This window comes from Leptonotus elevatus, chromosome 9 (genome assembly GCF_054856555.1).
Source record: "Leptonotus elevatus isolate MCC_2025b chromosome 9, RoL_Lele_1.0, whole genome shotgun sequence".
Classification (NCBI taxonomy): domain Eukaryota; kingdom Metazoa; phylum Chordata; class Actinopteri; order Syngnathiformes; family Syngnathidae; genus Leptonotus; species Leptonotus elevatus.
In genome coordinates, this window is record NC_141247.1 from 13,986,921 (window position 1) to 14,009,868 (window position 22,948).

General features: G+C 41.3%; 2 protein-coding genes across 6 annotated transcripts in view; both read right to left on the reverse strand.

The window, feature by feature from the left end:
* The window catches only part of LOC147168462 (protocadherin alpha-C2-like), a 156,308-nt gene that overhangs the window by 119,023 nt on the left and 14,337 nt on the right, over positions 1 to 22,948 (reverse strand). Inside the window, exon 1 of one of the 5 annotated variants that reach the window (XM_086085337.1) lies at positions 20,216 to 22,668. The exons of 1 other annotated variant lie outside the window; for it this stretch is intronic. In XM_086085337.1, coding sequence (XP_085941463.1) covers positions 20,216 to 22,543 — 2,328 coding nt within the window. In that variant the 5' untranslated portion in view covers positions 22,544 to 22,668. Of the gene's footprint in view, positions 1 to 733; positions 3,268 to 12,147; positions 14,605 to 16,396; positions 18,879 to 20,215; positions 22,669 to 22,948 lie in introns of those variants that run through there. 3 more of the 5 variants (XM_086085336.1, XM_086085332.1, XM_086085325.1) reach the window with 3 other exon arrangements.
* LOC147168463 (protocadherin beta-15-like) lies at positions 4,862 to 11,228 on the reverse strand. Its single transcript, XM_086085338.1, has 2 exons — positions 8,093 to 11,228; positions 4,862 to 5,140 (listed from the first exon to the last, which is right to left on the reverse strand). Exons 1-2 carry the CDS (start codon positions 10,433 to 10,435, stop codon positions 5,003 to 5,005), a joined length of 2,481 nt encoding a protein of 826 aa, XP_085941464.1. The 5' UTR covers positions 10,436 to 11,228; the 3' UTR covers positions 4,862 to 5,002.

Consider the following 22,948-nt stretch of genomic DNA (forward strand, 5'->3'; position numbering starts at 1 on the left):
ATAATAATAATAATAATAATAATAATAATAAAAATAATCCATTCATCTCATAACCGTTTATTCATCACAAGGGTCGCTGAATAATAATAATAATAATAATAATAATAAAATAAAAATAATAATAATTTATTTTGCACAATAAAATCTTGTACTATTTTAAAATGTGCAAAACAAGCTATATTTGTGCTACGGAAATAATGAAGGTGCATGCATGGGGGAAGTATGGCTCAGTGGTAGAGTGGTCGTCTCCCAACCATGTGGTTGTTGAAGTGTCCTTGAGTAAGACAACGAACCTACAATTTGCTCCCATTGACTTGGCAGTGCTCTGCATGGCAGCCGTCAACCACTGGTGTATGAATGTGTGTGAATGCGTGAATGTGAGGCAGTGTAAAGCACTTTGGGCACCATATGATGTAGATAGAACGCTATATAAAAAGCAGTCCATTTATCATTTAAATGTAAAAAAAAACTCTAAATAACTGTCACTTGCATTGTTTAAAGTGTCTCACAACATAAAATATTGTACTCTAGACAAAATGTTCAACAACAATGAGCAAACCAATTCAAACCTTTGCTTAACCAAAGGAACCAGAATTTTCACAAAATCTACCAATCATAGATTGCATCAATTCACCCCATTTTAACTCCGAGTCCTCATACAACCAAGTTTAATTGCATGGATGTGACGCATGCTGCTTTGGAAATCATTAATTAATCAACTAACTTATCTTACCTCCAAAGTGTGTTTCCTGTCAGGGAGCACCAGAGTGTTGGCGTGGCTGCCCGGGACAATGGTGGACCCGATACTCATCCTGGGTCCAACTAACATGTAGCGTTTGTCTCCTGATCTGTACTGGATGCTGTGACACAGTGTGCCATCATAATTAGTGTCTTGTAGATATTTGGAAGTGTACTCTGTGGATTTGGAGCACTGCATGGCGATCAGCACGATGATGCTGATGACAAAAAGGAGCGAGACCGAGCCCAAAGTGATGATGAGATAAAAAGTCACATTGTCCTCCTCATTGTCCACTTTTGCTGCACTTTTGACATCGGAAGCTGCAAAAGCCTCTTTGGGCTCCACAAGTTTGACCGTCACAGTAACTGTTGCCGAGAGCGAAACGTTGCCGTTGTCTTTGACCAGTATGAGCAGTCCATGCTCAGCCTCGTCTGTCTCCGTCAAGGAGCGAAGTGTTCGGATCTGGCCCGTATAGCGGTCCAAAGAAAACAGACTGTGGTGGGTGACTTGCTGCAGAGAAAACAGCAACCAGCCGTTATATCCGATATCGGCGTCATAGGCTCGGACTTTAGTCACCAAGTCTCCTGCTTTCATATTGCGGGGAATCTCCTCCATGCCTTCAGCTGAACCGTTGGAGCTGACTGGATACAGGATGACTGGAGCATTGTCGTTCTGATCCAGAATGAACACGTTCACCGTCACGTTACTGCTCAGTGGAGGACTTCCACCGTCGGTGGCCACCACTTGGAACTGGAAACTTTTCAGTGTCTCAAAGTCAAAACTTTTTAGTGCCAGAATTTCTCCCGTCTCAGAATTAATATTAAGAAATGATGTGTGCCCATTTTCCTTTCCTATGTTCCTCAAAATGTGATAAGAAATATGCGCATTTTCACCTTCGTCACGATCAGACGCTTTTACAGAAAATACAGAATCCCCTGGTTTATTATTTTCACTAACGTAGAACATGTAAGGGCTCAATAAAAATACTGGGCTGTTATCGTTTGTATCTGATACAAAAACACTGATAATCTGCTTGGAGGTTAGAGCTGGTTCACCCGAGTCTTTGGCAATTATTGTTATATCGTATGTCTGCTTCTGCTCCCTGTCAAGCTGGGACTTTGTAACAACAGCAAACATGTTGTCCTGGATAGATGCAGTTAACATAAAAGGAGACTCTTCAGAAACATGACATATTATTTTGCCGTTATGGCCCGAGTCTAAATCTGTAACACTGATGAGAGCTACTTTTGTCCCAGGGCGCGAGTCCTCGGAAACTGCACGAGACAAAGACGTAACTTCTATCTCCGGACGATTATCATTTGTGTCAATAATTTTAATAATTACACTTTTATCAGTTTTGAATGGAATCATTCCTTTATCTGATGCCTGGATGTCAATATCATAACTGTCTTGCTCCTCAAAATCAACATTCCCCTTAACAATAATCTCCCCAGTGACGGAATCAATGTTAAATAATTGTCTAATTTTATCCTTGACGTCACTTCCAAACGAATAAACAACTTCCCCATTGGAGCCAGAATCAGAGTCTGTTGCATTAACTTGAATGACGGTCGTGCCCACCGGGGCGTTCTCTTGCAGCATTGCAGAATAAGTCTCTTTAGTGAACACCGGCATGTTGTCATTCACGTCCAAAACCTCGATGAGGATTTCAACAGAGCCTGTTTTTGGGGGCGTACCCCCATCAATGGCTGTCAGCACCAGCTTGTGATTGCGTTTGTTCTCTCTGTCAAGCTGCCTCTGCAACTGCAAAATGGGTGTTTTGCCGTCTCGCCCTCGATCTTTCACTTCCAAGCGGAAGTGGTCGTTTTGGCTGATTTTGTACTGTTGCACCGAGTTTATACCGCCGTCCGGGTCAAATGCATTTTGCAGCTGATATTTAGCACCTGGCAAAGCGGACTCGAATATGTCCAGCTTTTTTGTCTTTTCCGGGAACGTGGGGGCGTGGTCGTTTAAATCTATTATTTCCACTGTGATATAATGCACCTCCAGCGGGTTGTCGAGTACGATTTTAAGATTAATTAAACACGCGTTGCTCTCCTTACACACCTCCTCACGGTCAATTTTACGGTTCGCGTAAAGGGCCCCGTCGTTGTCATTTACCTTAAAGAGACGTTCACTCGAGCTGGACATAATGCGGAAGCCCCTCTGCTTAATTGAAGCCAGGTCTATTGCTAAATCCTTCGCAACATTCCCAACAAAAGTCCCCTCATTGAGTTCCTCGGATATGGAATATCTGAGCTGTGCGGAAGCAAAACGGACGCATAAAAACAACGCCAAGATGCCGAACAACGGCCGGCGCTCCCGTCCTCTTTGTTCCATGTTGTGCAGCCAAAATAGTAATCCAAGCATGTCCAAAATGTCCCCGTTTTTTTGCTAGATTATTTTCGTCATTACAGACAGAATAAGAATGGCCACATCACAGCTCCCTGTCCTACATTTAAAATTCAAAAGAATGTAGAACGAACATGACAAGATCACCGTGGGTTAGTCCAATTGTGTCAGCTGAATTCTCACCACCAGACTGAATATTGGATGGGCGGACTCTGCCTGTTTCAACGTTAAATATACCTTATATGGTCACATACTGCCACCACGTGGATATGACATTGAATTTACATTTTAATTGCAGACAAATGCTCGCAGTAGGCATATTGAGCTCCACAAATATATGTAGCCCCTTAAAAACAAAATAGACCGCTATCAAACCATTGTAAAGTGAAGCAATAGCCTACCAAGCCAGCAGGACTTTGTATTTTGGTGAACGAAACATACTTTACATACAACTTTGCATAACGTATTCAAAAACAATTGCTTGTTCACTCATTGCTCATGGTGATTTATAAGTGTATAGATATGCCACAACAATTCACAATAATGCAGGTTATGTACAAGAGAGACAGACCCACTACACTTTTACTATCACAGCAACACCAGACCTTATTAATGATTATATAAAACATGTTTAATATTTCCAAACAAATTCAACAAATATATAAACCAAACATTCTGATCCACTAGCACTTAAACATAAACACTGCATCATTTTTTAGTAAACAAACACACGATCAAAACCATTAAAACGCTTGATGTATATTACTGAATTATTTTGAGGTAAATGCTTGTCTCTGTAGGTTTCTCGACAGACTTGTTGAAACAAGAGCAGGAGTTTTCAGCACCATGGACAGCAACATTGCAGTTCCAACCAGCAGGGATGACTTCATCCTCCCTTCACCCATAAAAGGTATATGAAAACCCATTAATGCTAATGCTAGAATGAATAAAAGTGTTTTTTTTTTGTGTTTTTTTACTGTATTTCAAATCACACCAATGCAAACGTTTTCTAAACTTTTTGAGTATTTTATTAGTATATATTGTAAATAATGTGTGAGATTTTGCGTTGGAAGATATCATATGGCCAAGGTAAGTTTATGCAATAGTCATTGAGCATGTGCATAAATGTTCATAAAATTTCAGTGTATAGTTTACTTGTTTTCACTATATTTCTATAATATCTGCTGTTGCGTAAACAAGTGATAAGTTGATCGAATGTGAAAAAGCATCCTCAAACTAATAAATTTTGACATAGAGCCACATCAATTCAAAAGCTTCCTTACCTCCCCCGCAGTGTGTCTCCTGTCAGGGAGCACCAGAGTGTTGGTGTGGCTGCCCGGGATGATGGTGGACCCGACACTCATCCTGGGTCCAACTAACATATAGCGTTTGTCTCCTGATCTGTACTGGATGCTGTGGCACAGTGTGCCATCATAATTAGTTTCTTGTAGATATTTGGAAGTGTACTCTGTGGATTTTGAGCACTGCATGGCGATCAGCACAATGATGCTGATGACAAAAAGGAGCGAGACCGAGCCCAAAGTGATGATGAGATAAAAAGTCACATTGTCCTCCTCATTGTCCACTTTTGCTGCACTTTTGACATCGGAAGCTGCAAAAGCCTCTTTGGGCTCCACAAGTTTGACCGTCACAGTAGCTGTTGCCGAGAGCGAAACGTTGCCGTTGTCTTTGACCAGTATGAGCAGTCCATGCTCAGCCTCGTCTGTCTCCGTCAAGGAGCGAAGTGTTCGGATCTGGCCCGTATAGCGGTCCAAAGAAAACAGACTGTGGTGGGTGACTTGCTGCAGAGAAAACAGCAACCAGCCGTTATATCCGATATCGGCGTCATAGGCTCGGACTTTAGTCACCAAGTCTCCTGCTTTCATATTGCGGGGAATCTCCTCCACGCCTTCAGCCGAACCGTTGGAGCTGACTGGATACAGGATGACTGGAGCGTTGTCGTTCTGATCCAGAATGAACACGTTCACCGTCACGTTGCTGCTCAGCGGAGGACTTCCACCATCGGTGGCAACCACTTGGAACTGGAAACTTTTCAGCATCTCAAAATCAAAACTCTTTAGTGCTGATATTTGTCCATTATCTGAATTGATATTTAAACTGTGTAAATACATGTGTTCTCTTTCTCTTCCATCTCTTAATATGTGATATGAAATTTGGGCATTGTCACCTTCATCGTGGTCAAATGCACTCACAGAAAACACTGATTGGCCTGGAGGATTGTTCTCAGTAACGTAAAACGTGTAAGGGCTCGAGGAAAACTTTGGATTGTTGTCATTCACATCTGACACAACAATAGTTATTCTTCTTTCAGACGACAAAGATGGCACACCTGCATCTTTTGCAACTACCATAATCTCATATGTGGACTGCTGTTCTCTATCCAATGCCGATTTTGTGACTATAGAATACACGTTATCTTGAGTTGAAGGTGATAACATAAAAGGAACATTTTCACTGAGAGAACAAATAACTTTCCCATTCAGGCCAGAATCTTTATCAAGAACGCTTATTAATGCTACAGTGGTTCCTAGTCTTGCATCTTCTGCTATTGCTCTGGAAAATGACGTCACCTCTATCTGTGGAATGTTGTCATTTAAATCAACTATTTTTACAAGGACACTTTTTTCTGTCTGTAAAGGAGCGGATCCTTTATCAGAAGCCTGTATGTCAATTTCATAGCTATCCTCTAGTTCGGAATCAATCAGAGCTTGTACAGTAATTACACCACTATGGGGATCGACACGGAACAGTTCACGTATCCTGCTATTTACGTTATTACCTAATGTATATATTACCTCACTATTGGTACCCTCATCAACATCAGTGGCATTCACTTGTATAACAGTTGTGCCAATTGGAGCATTTTCATTAAGATGCACTGAATAATTTTCTTCAGTGAAAACAGGCATATTATCATTAACATCTAAAACATGCACCCATATTGCAGCACTTCCAGATCGACTCGGTTTTCCTCCATCAATAGCTGACAAGAGCAATTTGTGTTTGCTTTTTGTTTCTCTGTCGAGTGACTTGAACAGCACTAAAATTGGTATTTTACTATCCTTTCCTCGTTCCTTCACTTCCAAACGAAAATGCTCATTAGCACTGAGTTTATACTCCTGGATGGAAAAGGGCCCGACGTCGGGGTCGTGTGCAGCTTGCAGCTGGAGGCGCAAACCCGGCAGAGCAGACTCTGAAATTTCCAGACGCGACGCGTTCACGGAGAAGCTCGGAGAGTGGTCGTTAATGTCCAGCACCTCCACGCTCACGTAGTGGATTTCCAGTGGGTTTTCCAACAAGGTTTTGAGCTGGATTACACACACGCTGCTGCGCTCGCACACACTCTCCCTGTCAATGACTCGATCCACATACAGTAGACCGTCGCCATGGTTGACGCTAAAAAACGGCTCTGATGAGCCCTCCGCGATGCGGTATCCTCTTTCTGTAAGCGTGGTTTTGTCGAGTCCCAAATCCTTTGCTATGTTCCCCACAACGGTTCCTTCTTTCACCTCTTCCGCGATGGAATACCGGATCTGTGCGCAAACCCTGCTCCACGACAAAATAAACGCAGCAATGAGCGCAAACAGGCGCCTTTGTCCTCCCGATGCGTCGCGTCCTTTACACTTCATCATGATGGGGCAGTAATATGTTAACCGTGGGGACTAAAATATACATTAACCAAATGGCATTATAGCCTATTCTATTTTTTTAAATTTGCAAAATACCGTACTCACTAGTCACCGTGTGCGCCCAGAATGCGCCGCAAGCACTGTTGTGTAAAAACTCCACCCGACAAAGGGGAGGATAATTTTTGACAAAGAGAATCCATGTCGGCGCACATTTGTGCTCACATACTGACACCAAGTGACCACCTCCAGGAAGTGAGATCAATTAATTTCAAAGACGATCTACATTAAACACGCACGAGATGTAATCCGCCAATGAAGGGGATTGCAATATCTCGATTCATTAAAAAAAAGAAAAAAAGAAATAAAACGTTGCATAATCACACCATTCAGCACCACATTGCACATAATGTTCAGCTGCTAAATATTCCATCTGAATTTGGTCCGCCAGCTATAAACCAATAATGATTACAGTGTTTTATTTATAGTCTATTAAAGGCATACTGTGGTAACCTATGCACATTGTTTAATATTTGAATAAATCATTTTTGAATGTTGATCTGTTCTAGATGAGTGACAAGCAGGTTGTTTGCGAGCGATAAGTGAGTCTCGGCAGGCCTCGGGCATCAAGTAAAATAATGCGTCAATTACTTTTTATTTTATCGTGAAGAGAAACAACGGGAAACGTATAGCGTATCTTGAGTTAGCTGTGAACACGTGGCAGACGTTCCTATAAGGGTTTGCTGATATTTGGAGACGAGCGAGAGCGTAAATATAACAAGGCTTATTTTGCATATCAAAACTTTGACATTGTGCTGTTTTTATATTTTGTGCACTTATTATATCCCCTCATCCCCTGCTTGAGCTCAATGCATAGGCTATGTATGAAATGTAGAATTTTGTGGCTTTATTTTATATTTTTGACTTTTGCACATACTGATGCATTTTTTTTAAGGAAATCTGTCCTAAAAATAGATGATTGCTTGGTGAGGCCTGACCCCATCATAAGAGTGGCTCCTGTTGGAAGGCATGACTGTTGGGAACTATAAGATAAACTGTGCTCATGTATTTCAGTATTTCCTCACTCAAAAAATGGATTGGTTTAAAAAGAAAACTACAAATCTAGTTGGTAAAGCTCATATTGGTTTGATTAACCAAGAGATTGGTTAGATATTGACCATTCCGGGTGGTTACGGGCAACAGCAACTATGCAAAGTTATTTTCAAAACAATATGCAAACTCCAAATTCCTCACCAATGTCAATTGGTAATCAACATGTTAAAACACTCAGAAGAATTAAGGTACACATCACTTATTGTAAACAATCACCGCAGGGGGGGGGGAAATGTCTTACCTCCCCAGAAGTGTGTCTCCTGTCAGGGAGCACCAGAGTGTTGGCGTGGCTGCCCGGGACAATGGTGGACCCGATACTCATCCTGGGTCCAACTAACATGTAGCGTTTGTCTCCTGATCTGTACTGGATGCTGTGACACAGTGTGCCATCATAATTAGTGTCTTGTAGATATTTGGAAGTGTACTCTGTGGATTTGGAGCACTGCATGGCGATCAGCACGATGATGCTAATGACAAAAAGGAGTGAGACCGAGCCCAAAGTGATGATAAGATAAAAAGTCACATTGTCCTCCTCATTATCCACTTTTGCTGCACTTTTGACATCGGAAGCTGCAAAAGCCTCTTTGGGCTCCACAAGTTTGACAGTCACAGTAGCTGTTGCCGAGAGCGAAACGTTGCCGTTGTCTTTGACCAGTATGAGCAGTCCATGCTCAGCCTCGTCTGTCTCCGTCAAGGAGCGAAGTGTTCGGATCTGGCCCGTATAGCGGTCCAAAGAAAACAGACTGTGGTGGGTGACTTGCTGCAGAGAAAACAGCAACCAGCCGTTATATCCGATATCGGCGTCATAGGCTCGGACTTTAGTCACCAAGTCTCCTGCTTTCATATTGCGGGGAATCTCCTCCACGCCTTCAGCCGAACCGTTGGAGCTGACTGGATACAGGATGACTGGAGCGTTGTCGTTCTGATCCAGAATGAACACGTTCACCGTAACGTTGCTGCTCAGTGGAGGACTTCCACCGTCGGTGGCAACCACTTGGAAATTGAAGCTTTTCAGTGTCTCAAAGTCAAAACGTTTTAGTGCTGAGATCTGACCATTTTCAGAATTTATATTTAAAAAAGATGTTACGTCATTTTCAATCCCTGCTCTAATGATATTGTAAGAAATAGCTGCATTTTCATTCACATCGTTATCTGTTGCACTAACAGAAAATACTGACTGTCCAGCAATATTATTTTCTGAAAGGTAAAAACTAAGTGGATACTGGTGGAAATGTGGTTTATTATCATTCACATCTGATATTTGAATATTTAAAGTTTGAAAAGTTGACAAGGGAGGCTCACCACAGTCTGTGGCCGTTATGGTTATCTTGTAGTTTGATACTTCCTCCCTGTCTAAATATTCCTTCGTGACTACTGAGTAAATGTTTTCTTTGTAGGAAGGTTTTAGTTCAAATGGGACATCACTGGAAATCTGTGAAATAATTTTACCATTCACACCAGAGTCCTTATCGGTCACACTAATGAGGGAAATAACTGTACCTAGTTTAGAATCTTCAGACACTTTACTTGACAGCGATGTGACTTCAATTTCAGGAGGGTTATCATTCACATCTTTTATTTTTACAATAACTCGACACCTCCCTGTTAAAGGAGGTTGCCCTTTATCAGATGCTTGAATATCAAGTTTATGAATTTCAGAGTCCTCAAAATCAACAGGACCTTTCAACTTAATAAGTCCACTTGACTTGTCTAGCTCAAAAATGTCATGAGCTTTATTTGAAGATTTGCCGAGGCTATATTCGATTTCACCATTTGTCCCTTCATCGGGATCTGTGGCATTTACCCTTGTGACACTTACACCAACTAAAACATTTTCTTTTATTTCCACAGTATAAGTATCTCGACTAAAAGTTGGACGGTTATCATTACTGTCAAGAACAATAATTGTCACATTAAGTGTGCTTGATCTCTGTGGCTTCCCTCCATCGATTGCAGTAACAAATAGCACATGCTTTCTATTCTGTTCCCTGTCTAATGGCCTTTTCAACACTAGAAATGGTATTTTCTCCTCGTCATTTTGGCTTATATCCAGTTCAAAATGTTCATTGGCCGTTAAAGTGTATGTGCGCACAGAGTTCATTCCAGCATCTGGATCACGGGCTGCTTGAAGCTGGAAACGCGTCCCAGGAGACGAATGTTCGGCTATTTCAAATACCTGCTCTTTGTCACCAAAATTCGGGGAGTGATCGTTTACGTCAGTAACCTCCACGATGACGTGATGCATTTCCAGTGGGTTTTCAACCAGAATTTTTAGCTCCATGACGCACGCGCCGCTGCCTTCACAAAGCGCCTCTCTATCAATTTTCCTACGGACCTCCAACGCACCATTTTCCGGCCTGACGTGGAAAAACGTCTCTTTCGATCCAGACACCACACGAAACTGTCGATCCACTAGAGAAGATTTATCCAGGCCAAGATCCTTGGCGACATTTCCAACCAACGTGCCCTCTTTCACCTCCTCCGGAACGGAGTAACGAAGTTCAGCCCAAGCTCGTTCTCCCAAATATAAATGCAGAGATAAAACAAAAAACAGCCAGCGGCTGCAGCCTTTATCGTTCCACATCGTTCAAATAAACCATAAAAATATTAGGCTATTCCTCTCTTCTGATATGAATAATTTGTTGTCCCTTTCACAGCAGTGTAAACATCCCTAGTGTAAAGCACAAGCAGACCCTCCCTCCTGGTTCGCATGTCTGTTCTAAATGGTGAGCTGTATCAAACAAAGGATGTTCCAAGGGTGGGACTGCGTCCATTTTGCCCTTGCTGATAGTACAGTGACACCAAGCGGGAGGGAATATTACTAGCATAATTCATATAACGGCGCAACCTGTTTAAAATGTTAATTTACAGCCACCAATCAAATCCCGTGAAAACGAAGCGCATGTATTTATTGTAACAGACTGCATATGCTACACAGTAATCGTGGACAAAGTGTTTTTCCTTTATAGTCGTGGCACAAATTATTCTGCATCCTTCCTCTGGTTGTAATGCGCAGTTTAGAATTAGAATTGCATGACTACATTTCTGAACTTTCGAGAATAGCGTCAACGTGATAGGCGTCATGTTTGGGTTCTGTTTTTCCTTGTTTGTCTCCCTTGGTCTTGTAAAGTGTAATCCTGCCCTTCCTCGTGTCAACCAATCAGTGTCCTCAGCCACTTGTGTCTTGCCCCAGGTGTGTCTTGTTGTGTCATTAGTGTGTGTGTTTGTGTGTGCATTTAGGCTCCTGTCTCCCCTCTGTCTGCGTCAATTCATTGTCGTTTTCCTCCCGTCATACTGCCAGTTATTAGCCTTGTTGTCCTCCCCACGTTTTGTTTCACTTGCCATTTGGAGTTCGCTTTTGTTTTGTATAATTAAGTTCCTTTTTTTTTAATATACATCACCACTGCCTCATTTGCCCTGCTTCCCTACGTTTGGGTCCGCAACCACCACTACCCCCTGATAGTAGGCTAACTATTAACGTTTTATTTTTGCTTTATTTATGATGGATGATTTTTTCTAATTTTACTGCAAAGTGTTTAACTATATCTTAATTGTCATTATTATTATTATTATTATTATTATTATTAATAGGAGTAGTAGTGGTGGTGGTATTATTGACAATAATAATAATAATAATATTAAATTGTATTTTATTATAATCCTACATTCCAGTTTATTTGCAAAATTATTAAATATTGCATTGCCTATATTTAATATTTTAGCCACTCATTGTTTCTTATATTGCTTGTAAGGTCATTATTTGTCAGCAGGGGGAGTGTGAACCTCTTACATAAACGTGAAAGTATTTTCCATGGCCAGCAGAAGTTATTTCTACTTTTTAAAAATCTAAATTGCGTAATTCATTTGCTCAATTAAGTAAGCGAGTAAACGCCTCTTTCAAAAGGTCACCATGCCACATGAATTGACCCTTGACCAAAAATTGATGAATAATGTAATATGGTGAGAAATTATCGTGTTCAAGATTTAAGTAGGTAGAGAATGCAACCAATTTCAGCTAAATTGTATGATTCACTGCATGGCAATGAACTAAAAATAATTAGGCGTTTCAATTCACCAACAATAGCAAGAGGCAACATGTTTGATGTAAATGTAATGTTGTAAGAGCTGAAGTTGTAAATTACTAAATTAGACAAAATATGCACCCTTAGGAAATATCATTACATGTGCAAAAATGGTTTTGAAGTTGACACAAATGACCAGCATGAGCCCAGAAAAAACAAACATAACAGTATAGCATCTAAAAGCCACACAAGTAGATGTCAAAGTTCTTCTTACCTCCCCGGAAGCGTGTCTCCTGTCAGGGAGCACCAGAGTGTTGGCGTGGCTACCTGGGACGATAGTGGACCCGATACTCATCCTGGGTCCAACTAACATGTAGCGTTTGTCTCCTGATCTGTACTGGATGCTGTGACACAGTGTGCCATCATAATTAGTGTCTTGTAGATATTTGGAAGTGTACTCTGTGGATTTGGAGCACTGCATGGCGATCAGCACGATGATGCTGATGACAAAAAGGAGCGAGACCGAGCCCAAAGTGATGATGAGATAAAAAGTCACATTGTCCTCCTCATTGTCCACTTTTGCTGCACTTTTGATATCGGAAGCTGCAAAAGCCTCTTTGGGCTCCACAAGTTTGACAGTCACAGTAGCTGTTGCCGAGAGCGAAACGTTGCCGTTGTCTTTGACCAGTATGAGCAGTCCATGCTCAGCCTCGTCTGTCTCCGTCAAGGAGCGAAGTGTTCGGATCTGGCCCGTATAGCGGTCCAAAGAAAACAGACTGTGGTGGGTGACTTGCTGCAGAGAAAACAGCAACCAGCCGTTATATCCGATATCGGCGTCATAGGCTCGGACTTTAGTCACCAAGTCTCCTGCTTTCATATTGCGGGGAATCTCTTCCACGCCTTCAGCCGAACCGTTGGAGCTGACTGGATACAGGATGACTGGAGCGTTGTCGTTCTGATCCAGAATGAACACGTTCACCGTAACGTTGCTGCTCAGTGGAGGACTTCCACCGTCGGTGGCAACCACTTGGAACTGGAAACTTTTCAGCGTCTCAAAGTCAAAACTTTTTAGCGCTGATATTTGTCCATTTTCAGAATTAATGTTTAGGAAAGATGCAATTTCATTTGTTTTTGCCCTTCTAGATATTTGATATGAAATTGCTGCATTTTCATCCACATCTTTGTCTGTTGCAGTCACAGCAAATAGAGAAGTTCCCGCAATGTTCTCTAAAAGATAAAATTCGAGCGGGTTTTGTTCAAAATGTGGACTGTTGTCATTTACGTCAGCCACTTGGATGCTCAGAGTTTTAAATGCAGATAAAGGAGGCTGACCACAATCAGTAGCTTTAATTATTAATTCATAATGTGCCACTTCCTCTCTATCCAAAAATGTTTTGGTCACAACCGAGTAGGTGTTCTCCTTGTAAGACGGCTTTAATACAAATGGTACATTATTTGTTATTTGGGAAATAATTTTAGCATTCATGCCTGAATCTTTATCTGTGACACTAATGAGGGAAATCACTGTACCAGGTTTAGAATCTTCAGACACTTTATTTGACAGTGACGTCACTTCTATTTGTGGAGTATTATCATTAACATCTTTAATTTTTATTATAATTCTACTCTCACCTGTCAGTGGAGGTGTCGCTTTATCTGATGCATCAACATCCAGCTCATAAACGTCATTGTCTTCAAAATCTATTTTTCCTTTTACACAAATTTCTCCAGTTACTTTGTCCAATTCAAAGATATCATATACTTTTCTACTTAAAGTTTTAGAAAAAATGTATTCAATTTCTCCATTAATTCCTTCATCTGGATCTGTTGCATTCATTTTAAATACGGACGTGCCAATATCAATATTTTCTGCTATTGTAATTTCATAAATTTCCTGGCTAAAAATGGGTCTATTGTCATTGATGTCAAGAACAATAATGGACACGTTTAGAGTGCCTGACAGTGGAGGTTTACCTCCATCCACCGCTGTGACCAGCAATAAATGTTTGTCCTTCTGCTCCCGGTCCAGAGATTTCTTCAGCACCAAAAACGGAACCTTCCCGGCATCACTTTGGCGGATATTTACCTCAAAATGCTCATTTTGCGTCAACGTGTACGTGCGGATGGAGTTGGCGCCCGCGTCTAGATCCCGGGCCGTGTGCAATTGAAATCTCCTCCCTGGCAAAGTGTGCTCAGCTATTTCGAACGTCTGCTCGGCTTCGGGAAAGCTCGGATAATGGTCGTTCACATCCGCGATTTCCACCAGCACGTAGTGAATTTCAAGTGGGTTTTCCACAAGGATTTTCAGCTCCACGAGACACGCAGCACCACCCTGGCACAGCGCCTCTCTGTCAATATGTTTGTGCACGTACAGAGCCCCATTGTTCTGATTTACTTCAAAAATAGCCTCCTTGGACCCGGATACGACGCGGAAGCGTCGATCGGTCAAGCTGTTGACGTCTAGCCCGAGATCCTTGGCGATGTTTCCCACCACGGTTCCATCTTGAACCTCCTCAGGAACAGAATACCTTATCTGAGCCCAAACATGCTCTCCAGACAAAACCAGCAGAGCCAGATAAAAGCCAAAACAGAGGTGTCCAGATTTCCAGATGTTTGTACTGTTCCCCATTATGATCCAAAAGAGAACATAACCCTGTTAGTGGACCAGACACGTTGAGAAGAGCAAAATGACTGGCCGAACGCACTGCAGTATTTGATCCGCTCTGCTTTCTTTGCTTGGTTCAGACAAAAGACAAGTGAGAGGAGTGCCTCAGCTAGCGGTCTCATTATGTCATAGTGACACCAAGAGGTAGCAAGCATGAACTGCTTTTAGTAGGCTGTTATCAGTGTATTTTAACAAATAGGCTATTTCTTTATCACACACTCAAACAGTTGGGTCAAACATAATCCAACTATGGGTCAAAAATGGACCGATCTTCTACTTGGGTCAATTTGACCCACTTTGAGTCAAGAAATAGGTCTTTTAGTGTAAAACAATTCAAAATCCTCGTCAGATCCTTTACTTGGGTCGAAAAAGTGGGTCATTTTGTATAAAACAACACAGCAAATTGGGTCAAATTGACCAAATAAAGAGGATTGTCCATTTTTGAACCATAATTGGGTTACTTTTGACCCAACTGTTTTTAGAGTGCACGGCACCGTTTTCTGTAATGGACCGAACCCCAACTACCTCCATATTCTCCAAATAATAAAAGCTGCAACTATGCGTTCATTTAATTAAATGAGGCCATGTTTCTTACTAACAAAAATGCTTCAAAGAATCAGAGAAACTGACAAGAACCATAAAAATACCAAACATTATTTTTGCGAAACTGCAATATGCAGTTTATGGCACAACAGGCACACAGAAATACTGACTCATTATGCTTCAAATTATGCACAAACAATTATTTTTGGTCACTAAAATGATGATATTGAGAAGCACCTGCAGTATGCCACTCACTATAAACACAAGAAAGTTACACCATTTCAACTACAGTATAATACCACAGATACAGCACTACATTATGCACATTGTCTTGCCGGGTAAATTAAGCAAATTAAATTGACAGGTAGATATAGATATGTTTTGTAATTCCTAACTTTAAACAAAGAAAGAAGAATTGAACTGTCAAAGCCACAACGTTACTGATAACCAAACATTTGGGACCGATAAAGTCAAAAGTCAGACCATTAATTTCTTGTCAGTGATTACTTTACTTTACTTTATGCACACAAAATACTGCAGCATCCGTATCATTTCAAATTTTACGCACGCAATGATTGTTATATTCCAGGATCAATAAAATAATAATATATAAAAAAGAAACATGTGCAATAAACTACTCACTCACTACATTACTAATACAGACAATAAATTACACTCATTTGTACTGCAATAAAGTATAATGCAATGGATTTCTTAAAGAAACTCAACAAAACTGGCCTTAAACGGTGAACATACTCGTTTTGTATTATAATTATTGCATCCACTGCTAACAAGTTATTGCACTACTGGTCACTTTATTTTTTTGTTTGATGACTCTTTGAATCATTTGCACAGCTTTCACTGTTTGGTACTACAGCACTAATGGTATATCTTTACTCTATGTAAAGATTATCTGCACTTACTTAGTACTGTATAATCAAAATAATATTTTTGTTATAGTTACTTGTTAATGTAATAATAGTATTTATCAAACTACCAGAGACAGATTCCTAATAATTCAGATTTTGACATTGTTCTCGTCTTGTGAGGCACATTTAGCATTGAACTAAATTGACTTGCAGGTATAACTGTAGGTGTGCTTTGAAATATGGAGTTCATGTTAAAAAAAAGGAGTAAAATTGTCAAAGCAATAACTCTAATGAGATCAAAGTGTCAAAGCAATAACTCTAATGAGATCAAAGCCGGTTCAATGGTTTTAGGAAAGTTGGGGTCAAATGTCAGAGCACCAAACAGCAATTAAAAGCTAACTGAAAGCACATACAAGAAACATCAGCGACAGAAAAAAAAATCTTACCTCCCCGGAAGTGTGTCTCCTGTCAGGGAGCACCAGAGTGTTGGCGTGGCTGCCTGGGACTATGGTGGACCCGATACTCATCCTGGGTCCAACTAACATGTAGCGTTTGTCTCCTGATCTGTACTGGATGCTGTGACACAGTGTGCCATCATAATTAGTGTCTTGTAGATATTTGGAAGTGTACTCTGTGGATTTGGAGCACTGCATGGCGATCAGCACGATGATGCTGATGACAAAAAGGAGCGAGACCGAGCCCAAAGTGATGATGAGGTAAAAAGTCACATTGTCCTCCTCATTGTCCACTTTTGCTGCACTTTTGACATCGGAAGCTGCAAAAGCCTCTTTGGGCTCCACAAGTTTGACAGTCACAGTAGCTGTTGCCGAGAGCGAAACGTTGCCGTTGTCTTTGACCAGTATGAGCAGTCCATGCTCAGCCTCGTCTGTCTCCGTCAAGGAGCGAAGTGTTCGGATCTGGCCCGTATAGCGGTCCAAAGAAAACAGACTGTGGTGGGTGACTTGCTGCAGAGAAAACAGCAACCAGCCGTTATATCCGATATCGGCGTCATAGGCTCGGACTTTAGTCACCAAGTCTCCTGCTTTCATATTGCGGGGAATCTCCTCCACGCCTTCAGCCGAACCGTTGGAGCTGACTGGATACAGGATGACTGGTGCGTTGTCGTTCTGATCCAGAATGAACACGTTCACCGTAACATTGCTGCTCAATGGAGGACTTCCACCGTCGGTGGCAACCACTTGGAACTGGAAACTTTTCAGCGTCTCAAAGTCAAAACTTTTTAGTGCTGATATTTGTCCATTTTCAGAATTGACATTCAGGAAAGATGTGATGTCAGTATGACCGCCCTGTCTGACAATATAATATGACACTGCAGCATTGTCGTCTAAGTCTTTATCAAAAGCATTGACTGAAAAAAACGACGCACCAGGTTCATTATTTTCTGTCAGATATAATTCTAAAGGATTTTGTGGGAATTCTGGGATGTTATCATTCACATCTTTTACTTGGATGCTTACAGTTTTGAATGTGGAAAGAGCAGGTTCACCACAGTCAGTAGCTGTGATTGAAATGTCATAACTTGATTTTATTTCTCTGTCCAAAGTATCTTTTGTCACTAAGGAATACATATTTTCCTTAAATGATGGCTTTAATTCAAACGGTACATTTTCTGTTAGACTGCAGATAACTTTCCCATTCAGGCCCGAATCAATATCAGTGATACTGATGAGAGCAATCACAGTCCCGCGTTTCGCATCTTCTGGGACCATGTTAGTAATGGATGTCACTTCGATCTCAGGTTTGTTATCATTCACATCTTGAATTTTTATGATGACTCTGCAATCTGTTGTCATGGGAGGCTGACCTTTGTCGGAGGCCTGCACATCCAATTTAAAAACATTATAAGTCTCAAAGTCAGTTTGCCCATTAACTCGAATTTCTCCCAATTTTTTGTCCAGACTGAAAAGATGCACCACCTCTGGATTCATGTCCCCCCCAAATTCATATTCCACCTCCCCATTCGCTCCCTCATCCAGATCAGTAGCTTGCACTTTTATGACAGAGGTGCCTAATGCAGAATTTTCTTGCAAATCTACAGAATAAACCTCTTTCGAGAAAATGGGTCTGTTATCATTACTATCTAGAACCCGTATGGTCACATTTATGTTTCCAGATTTTGATGGTGTCCCTCCATCTACAGCAGACAAAATCAGGCTATGATTTTTTTTCTGCTCCCTGTCTAGCTGCCTTTGCAACACTAAGAAGGGGATTTTATCTTCACCCCTTTCCCGAATTTCAAGTTGAAAATGGTCGTTCTGACTCAGTTTATAACGCTGGATTGAATTAATTCCAACATCTGGGTCTTTTGCGCCTGGTAATTGAAACCGTGCACCGGACAAAATATGTTCTGCTATTTCTATTATTTTCCCCTTTTCTGTAAAGCTCGGTGAGTGGTCGTTGGCATCTATCACTTCTACGGAGACATAATGAATCTCCAGCGGGTTCTCAACAACAATTTTGAGATCCATCACACATACAGCATTCCTGTCGCACAGCTGCTCGCGATCGAGGCGTTTATGCACCAACAGAAGCCCATTGTTCGGGTTTACCTCAAACAGCGCGTCCTGTGCGCCGGACACAATGCGAAACCTCCTGCTCGTTAAAGTGCCGACGTCCAGGCCCAAATCCTTTGCAACATTTCCAACAGCAGATCCAACCTTAACCTCTTCTGGAACCGAATATTTCAGCTGGGCTGAAACCAGCTCCCCGTAACAAAGCAGGAGGGGAAAAAACACAGGGCGCGTCCAATACATATTTATCCGTCTTCTTCCTTATCCGTGTAAGTAACAATTTAAAACACCATAACTGGATAGCAATGAATATTTTCTATACTGTGGTAAGAAATAAAGAAACACGCTCTGACGGCGGAAGCTCTTCGAGAACCCGAGCGATTGTGTTCTTTGTAGTCCAGCAATGACGCTCCTTTACTGTCAAATACAATTTTTTAATGCGCCATCCACGTTTAAACACTGACACCTAGTGGAGAATCAAGCTTGGTGTTATATCGGTGTGGTACTGTGCTGAAGAAAGCTGATGAAAGCAGTTGGATTGGGAGCAGGTGTTTAATGGTCACCTGAAGACTTGGGGTGGGGAGTGTAGTTTGAATGTGTGACCGCTAATTTCCCATCAGTCTATTTCCTACATTTTGCTTGCACATTAAGGACTACACAAGGCTACTGTTTGTGTTTTAAGTCCTCACTTAAAAAAGAGTATTCGAGCAACATGTTTTTCCTCATGTTTTAAGACCGTATTGTTAAACTTGCTGCTGGCTACTTGTGTGCACTACAACAATTGGGGGAAAGGCAATAGCTCGCAGCAGCATATTGGCAAAAAAAAAAAAAGAACTCTGAAGTAGTTATTTTTTGGAACAGTGAACAGTTACAAAATATGTTGAATTATGAAATACGAACTGAAAGTGCATATTCAAATTTGTTAACTGACCTTTGAACTATAGTTAGTGTCGAAAATGAACTTTCCCAGCACTCCTGGATTCACTGGCCAGTGGCCACTGAAATGTTCAGCACCATGGACAGCGCCAGGTCTTGAAACGACTGACTCAATACGGCATTGTCACAACTAGTTTGACTAACAAAGGAACATCTTCTTTAAGTCCAAAATAACCAGTCGAATATGTTTATTTGGCAATGTTAAAATGTGTCTGATTAGTATGGTTACATTTGTGTTATTTGTTTATGGGTTAATGTCCATTACATAAAAATAAAAAAAAAACATTTAGTTTTGTGTGTATGTTTTCTGAATCAGCGATTCTCAACTGGTGGCTCATGAATCCATTTTTTATGAGTCGAAGAGAGTTACAAAAAAAAAAAGGGAAAAATAATAATAATATACAACAGTACAATTGTTTTCTGATTATTGCAGTAAAATATAGAGGCGTCACAAGTTCCAACATGTAACATATTAGGTAAGTGCCAGTCAGAAAAATGAATTGAAAAAAATATAGTGAAGCTCAACATTTGGATCGCGGGCGTCAGAGCGAGCAATTCTGCTGATGTAGTCAAGTTCATTTTAAACTGTGTTTAAAAAATATTATATACTACACATGTATTTTAAGAGTTTATTTTTAAACCAAAAACTTCAATAAAATTGGATTGTAACCTTACAACAACAGGAAGATGCGAGCACCAGGGTGACAACAGTTGAGAACCACCTTTCTAAATTTAGCTAAGCATTTGTGTTTTGGTGTGAGTTTTTCAGTAACAATTAAAATGCAGGTTTTGTCTTACCTCCCCCGAAGCGTGTCTCCTGTCAGGGAGCACCAGAGTGTTGGCGTGGCTGCCTGGGACTATGGTGGACCCGATACTCATCCTGGGTCCAACTAACATGTAGCGTTTGTCTCCTGATCTGTACTGGATGCTGTGACACAGTGTGCCATCATAATTAGTCTCTTGTAGATATTTGGAAGTGTACTCTGTGGATTTGGAGCACTGCATGGCGATCAGCACAATGATGCTGATGACAAAAAGGAGTGAGACCGAGCCCAAAGTGATGATGAGGTAAAAAGTCACATTGTCCTCCTCATTGTCCATTTTTGCTGGACTTTTGACATCGGAAGCTGCAAAAGCCTCTTTGGGCTCCACAAGTTTGACCGTCACAGTAGCTGTTGCCGAGAGCGAAACGTTGCCGTTGTCTTTGACCAGTATGAGCAGTCCATGCTCAGCCTCGTCTGTCTCCGTCAAGGAGCGAAGTGTTCGGATCTGGCCCGTATAGCGGTCCAAAGAAAACAGACTGTGGTGGGTGACTTGCTGCAGAGAAAACAGCAACCAGCCGTTATATCCGATATCGGCGTCATAGGCTCGGACTTTAGTCACCAAGTCTCCTGCTTTCATATTGCGGGGAATCTCCTCCACGCCTTCAGCCGAACCGTTGGAGCTGACTGGATACAGGATGACTGGAGCGTTGTCGTTCTGATCCAGAATGAACACGTTCACCGTCACGTTGCTGCTCAGTGGAGGACTTCCACCGTCGGTGGCCACCACTTGGAACTGGAAACTTTTCAGCGTCTCAAAGTCAAAACTCTTTAAAGCTGATATTTGTCCATTTTCAGCATTTATATTTAGGAAAGACATGATGTCATTGAGCCGTCCCTCTCTCACAATATGATATGAAATAGCTGCATTCTCATTTATATCTTTGTCTGTTGCACTGACATAGAAAATTGAATTCCCAGCCACATTGTTCTCTGGTAAATAAAACTCAAGGGGGTTCTGTTCAAAGTGTGGGCTGTTGTCGTTCACATCTGATATCTGAATATTGAGAGATTTGACAGCTGATAAAGGAGGCTCTCCACAGTCGGTGGCTTTTATTGTGATTTCATAATGAGACACTTCCTCTCTGTCCAAATAGTCTTTAGTCACCACTGAAAATATGTTTTCTTTGTAGGATGGTTTTAATTCGAAAGGGACAGCATTTGTTATTGTGGAAATAATTTTGCCATTAACACCCGAGTCTTTATCTTTCACACTAATAAGGGAAATAACTGTACCAGGTTTTAAGTCTTCGGGAACTATATTAGACAGTGACGTCACTTCTATTTCTGGAACATTATCATTTATGTCTCGTATCTTTATAATGACTCTACACTCCCCTGTCAGGGGTGGTGTTCCTCTGTCTGATGCTTCAATGTCTAGTTTATATACGTCATTTTCTTCAAAGTCAACTTTTCCCTTTACTCTAATTATACCTGTCGATTTTTCCACTTCAAAAACACTGTAAACATTTTTCTTCAATGTCTTTGCAAGCCTGTATTCAATTTCCCCGTTAATGCCTTCATCTGGGTCTGTACCGTTTATTTTAAATATTAAGGTACCAATCGGAATATTTTCTGCTATTGTGATTTGGTAATTATCCTGACTGAACACGGGTCTGTTGTCATTAATATCAAGTACAACAATGGACACATTAAGAGAGCCTGAACGGGGAGGTTTCCCTCCATCCACCGCTGTGACCAGCAACGAGTGTTTTGTCTTTTGTTCCCTGTCCAGAATTTTTTTCAGCACCAAAAATGGAATTTTATCCTCATCGCTCTGGCGGACATCTACTTCAAAATGCTCATTTGACGTCAACCTGTATGCGCGGATGGAATTCATCCCTGCGTCCGGATCATGCGCTGCATGCAGCTGGAATCTCTTCCCAGGCAACGTGTGCTCCGCTATTTCAAACGTTTGCTCTTTCTCAATAAAAACGGGGGAGTGGTCGTTCACATCTGTGATTTCTATAACGACATAATGTATTTCCAACGGGCTTTCCACGATCACTTTGAGCTCGAAGAGGCAGGCGCCGCTGCCCTGACAGGAGTCATCTCTGTCTATTCTCTTGCTCACGTACAACACCCCATTGTGCTGGTTTACCTCAAAAAAAGCCTCATTTGATTCGGAAACCACTCGGAACCGTCGATCAACCAGAGAGCTGATATCAAGGCCCAGATCCTTTGCAATATTCCCCACGGCAGTTCCATCTTTAACCTCCTCGGGAATGGAGTAGCGAATTTCCGACAGAGCCCTTTTTCCCAGCAGCAGAAACAAAGCAAAATGAAAAAGGACATGGGCCGCCATCTCCCCACAACAGCAACATGCAGCTACACAAAATCGTAGAGGTGGTTGTTTAAATCCAAGTCATTTTTGTAACATTTTTTTACGCTGCTCCAACACGATGTACACATCACGGACGACCTCAGTCTAAATGCTGACTGAGATTTTGTCAAGCTCAAACAAAAGATGTAGGTAATCATGGGGAGGGGCCGTTATGTCCATGATTTTTAATGTTACACTGACACCAAGAGGAAAAACAAAGCCGTTGACAATTTCGTTTAGAAAAAAAAATATAACAAATAGCCTACAAATAGTCCTAAATTGTCCAATGAAAACAAATATATCCTATTTCAAACACCCGACCCAGTAGGCCTAAGTCAGTAATTATATTCAATGAGAGCTTAAAACAACATGATGAAGTTCAAATAG

Bases quoted from the DNA above. Each gene is read 5' to 3' on its own strand.
- LOC147168463 (XM_086085338.1), bottom strand. From the start codon at position 10,435: ATGTGGAACGATAAAGGCTGCAGCCGCTGGCTGTTTTTTGTTTTATCT. The intron at 5,141-8,092 runs GTAAGACATTTC...GATGCTGAAAAG, and splicing joins GGAGACACACTTCTGGGGAG to TTTCCAGTTCCAAGTGGTTG.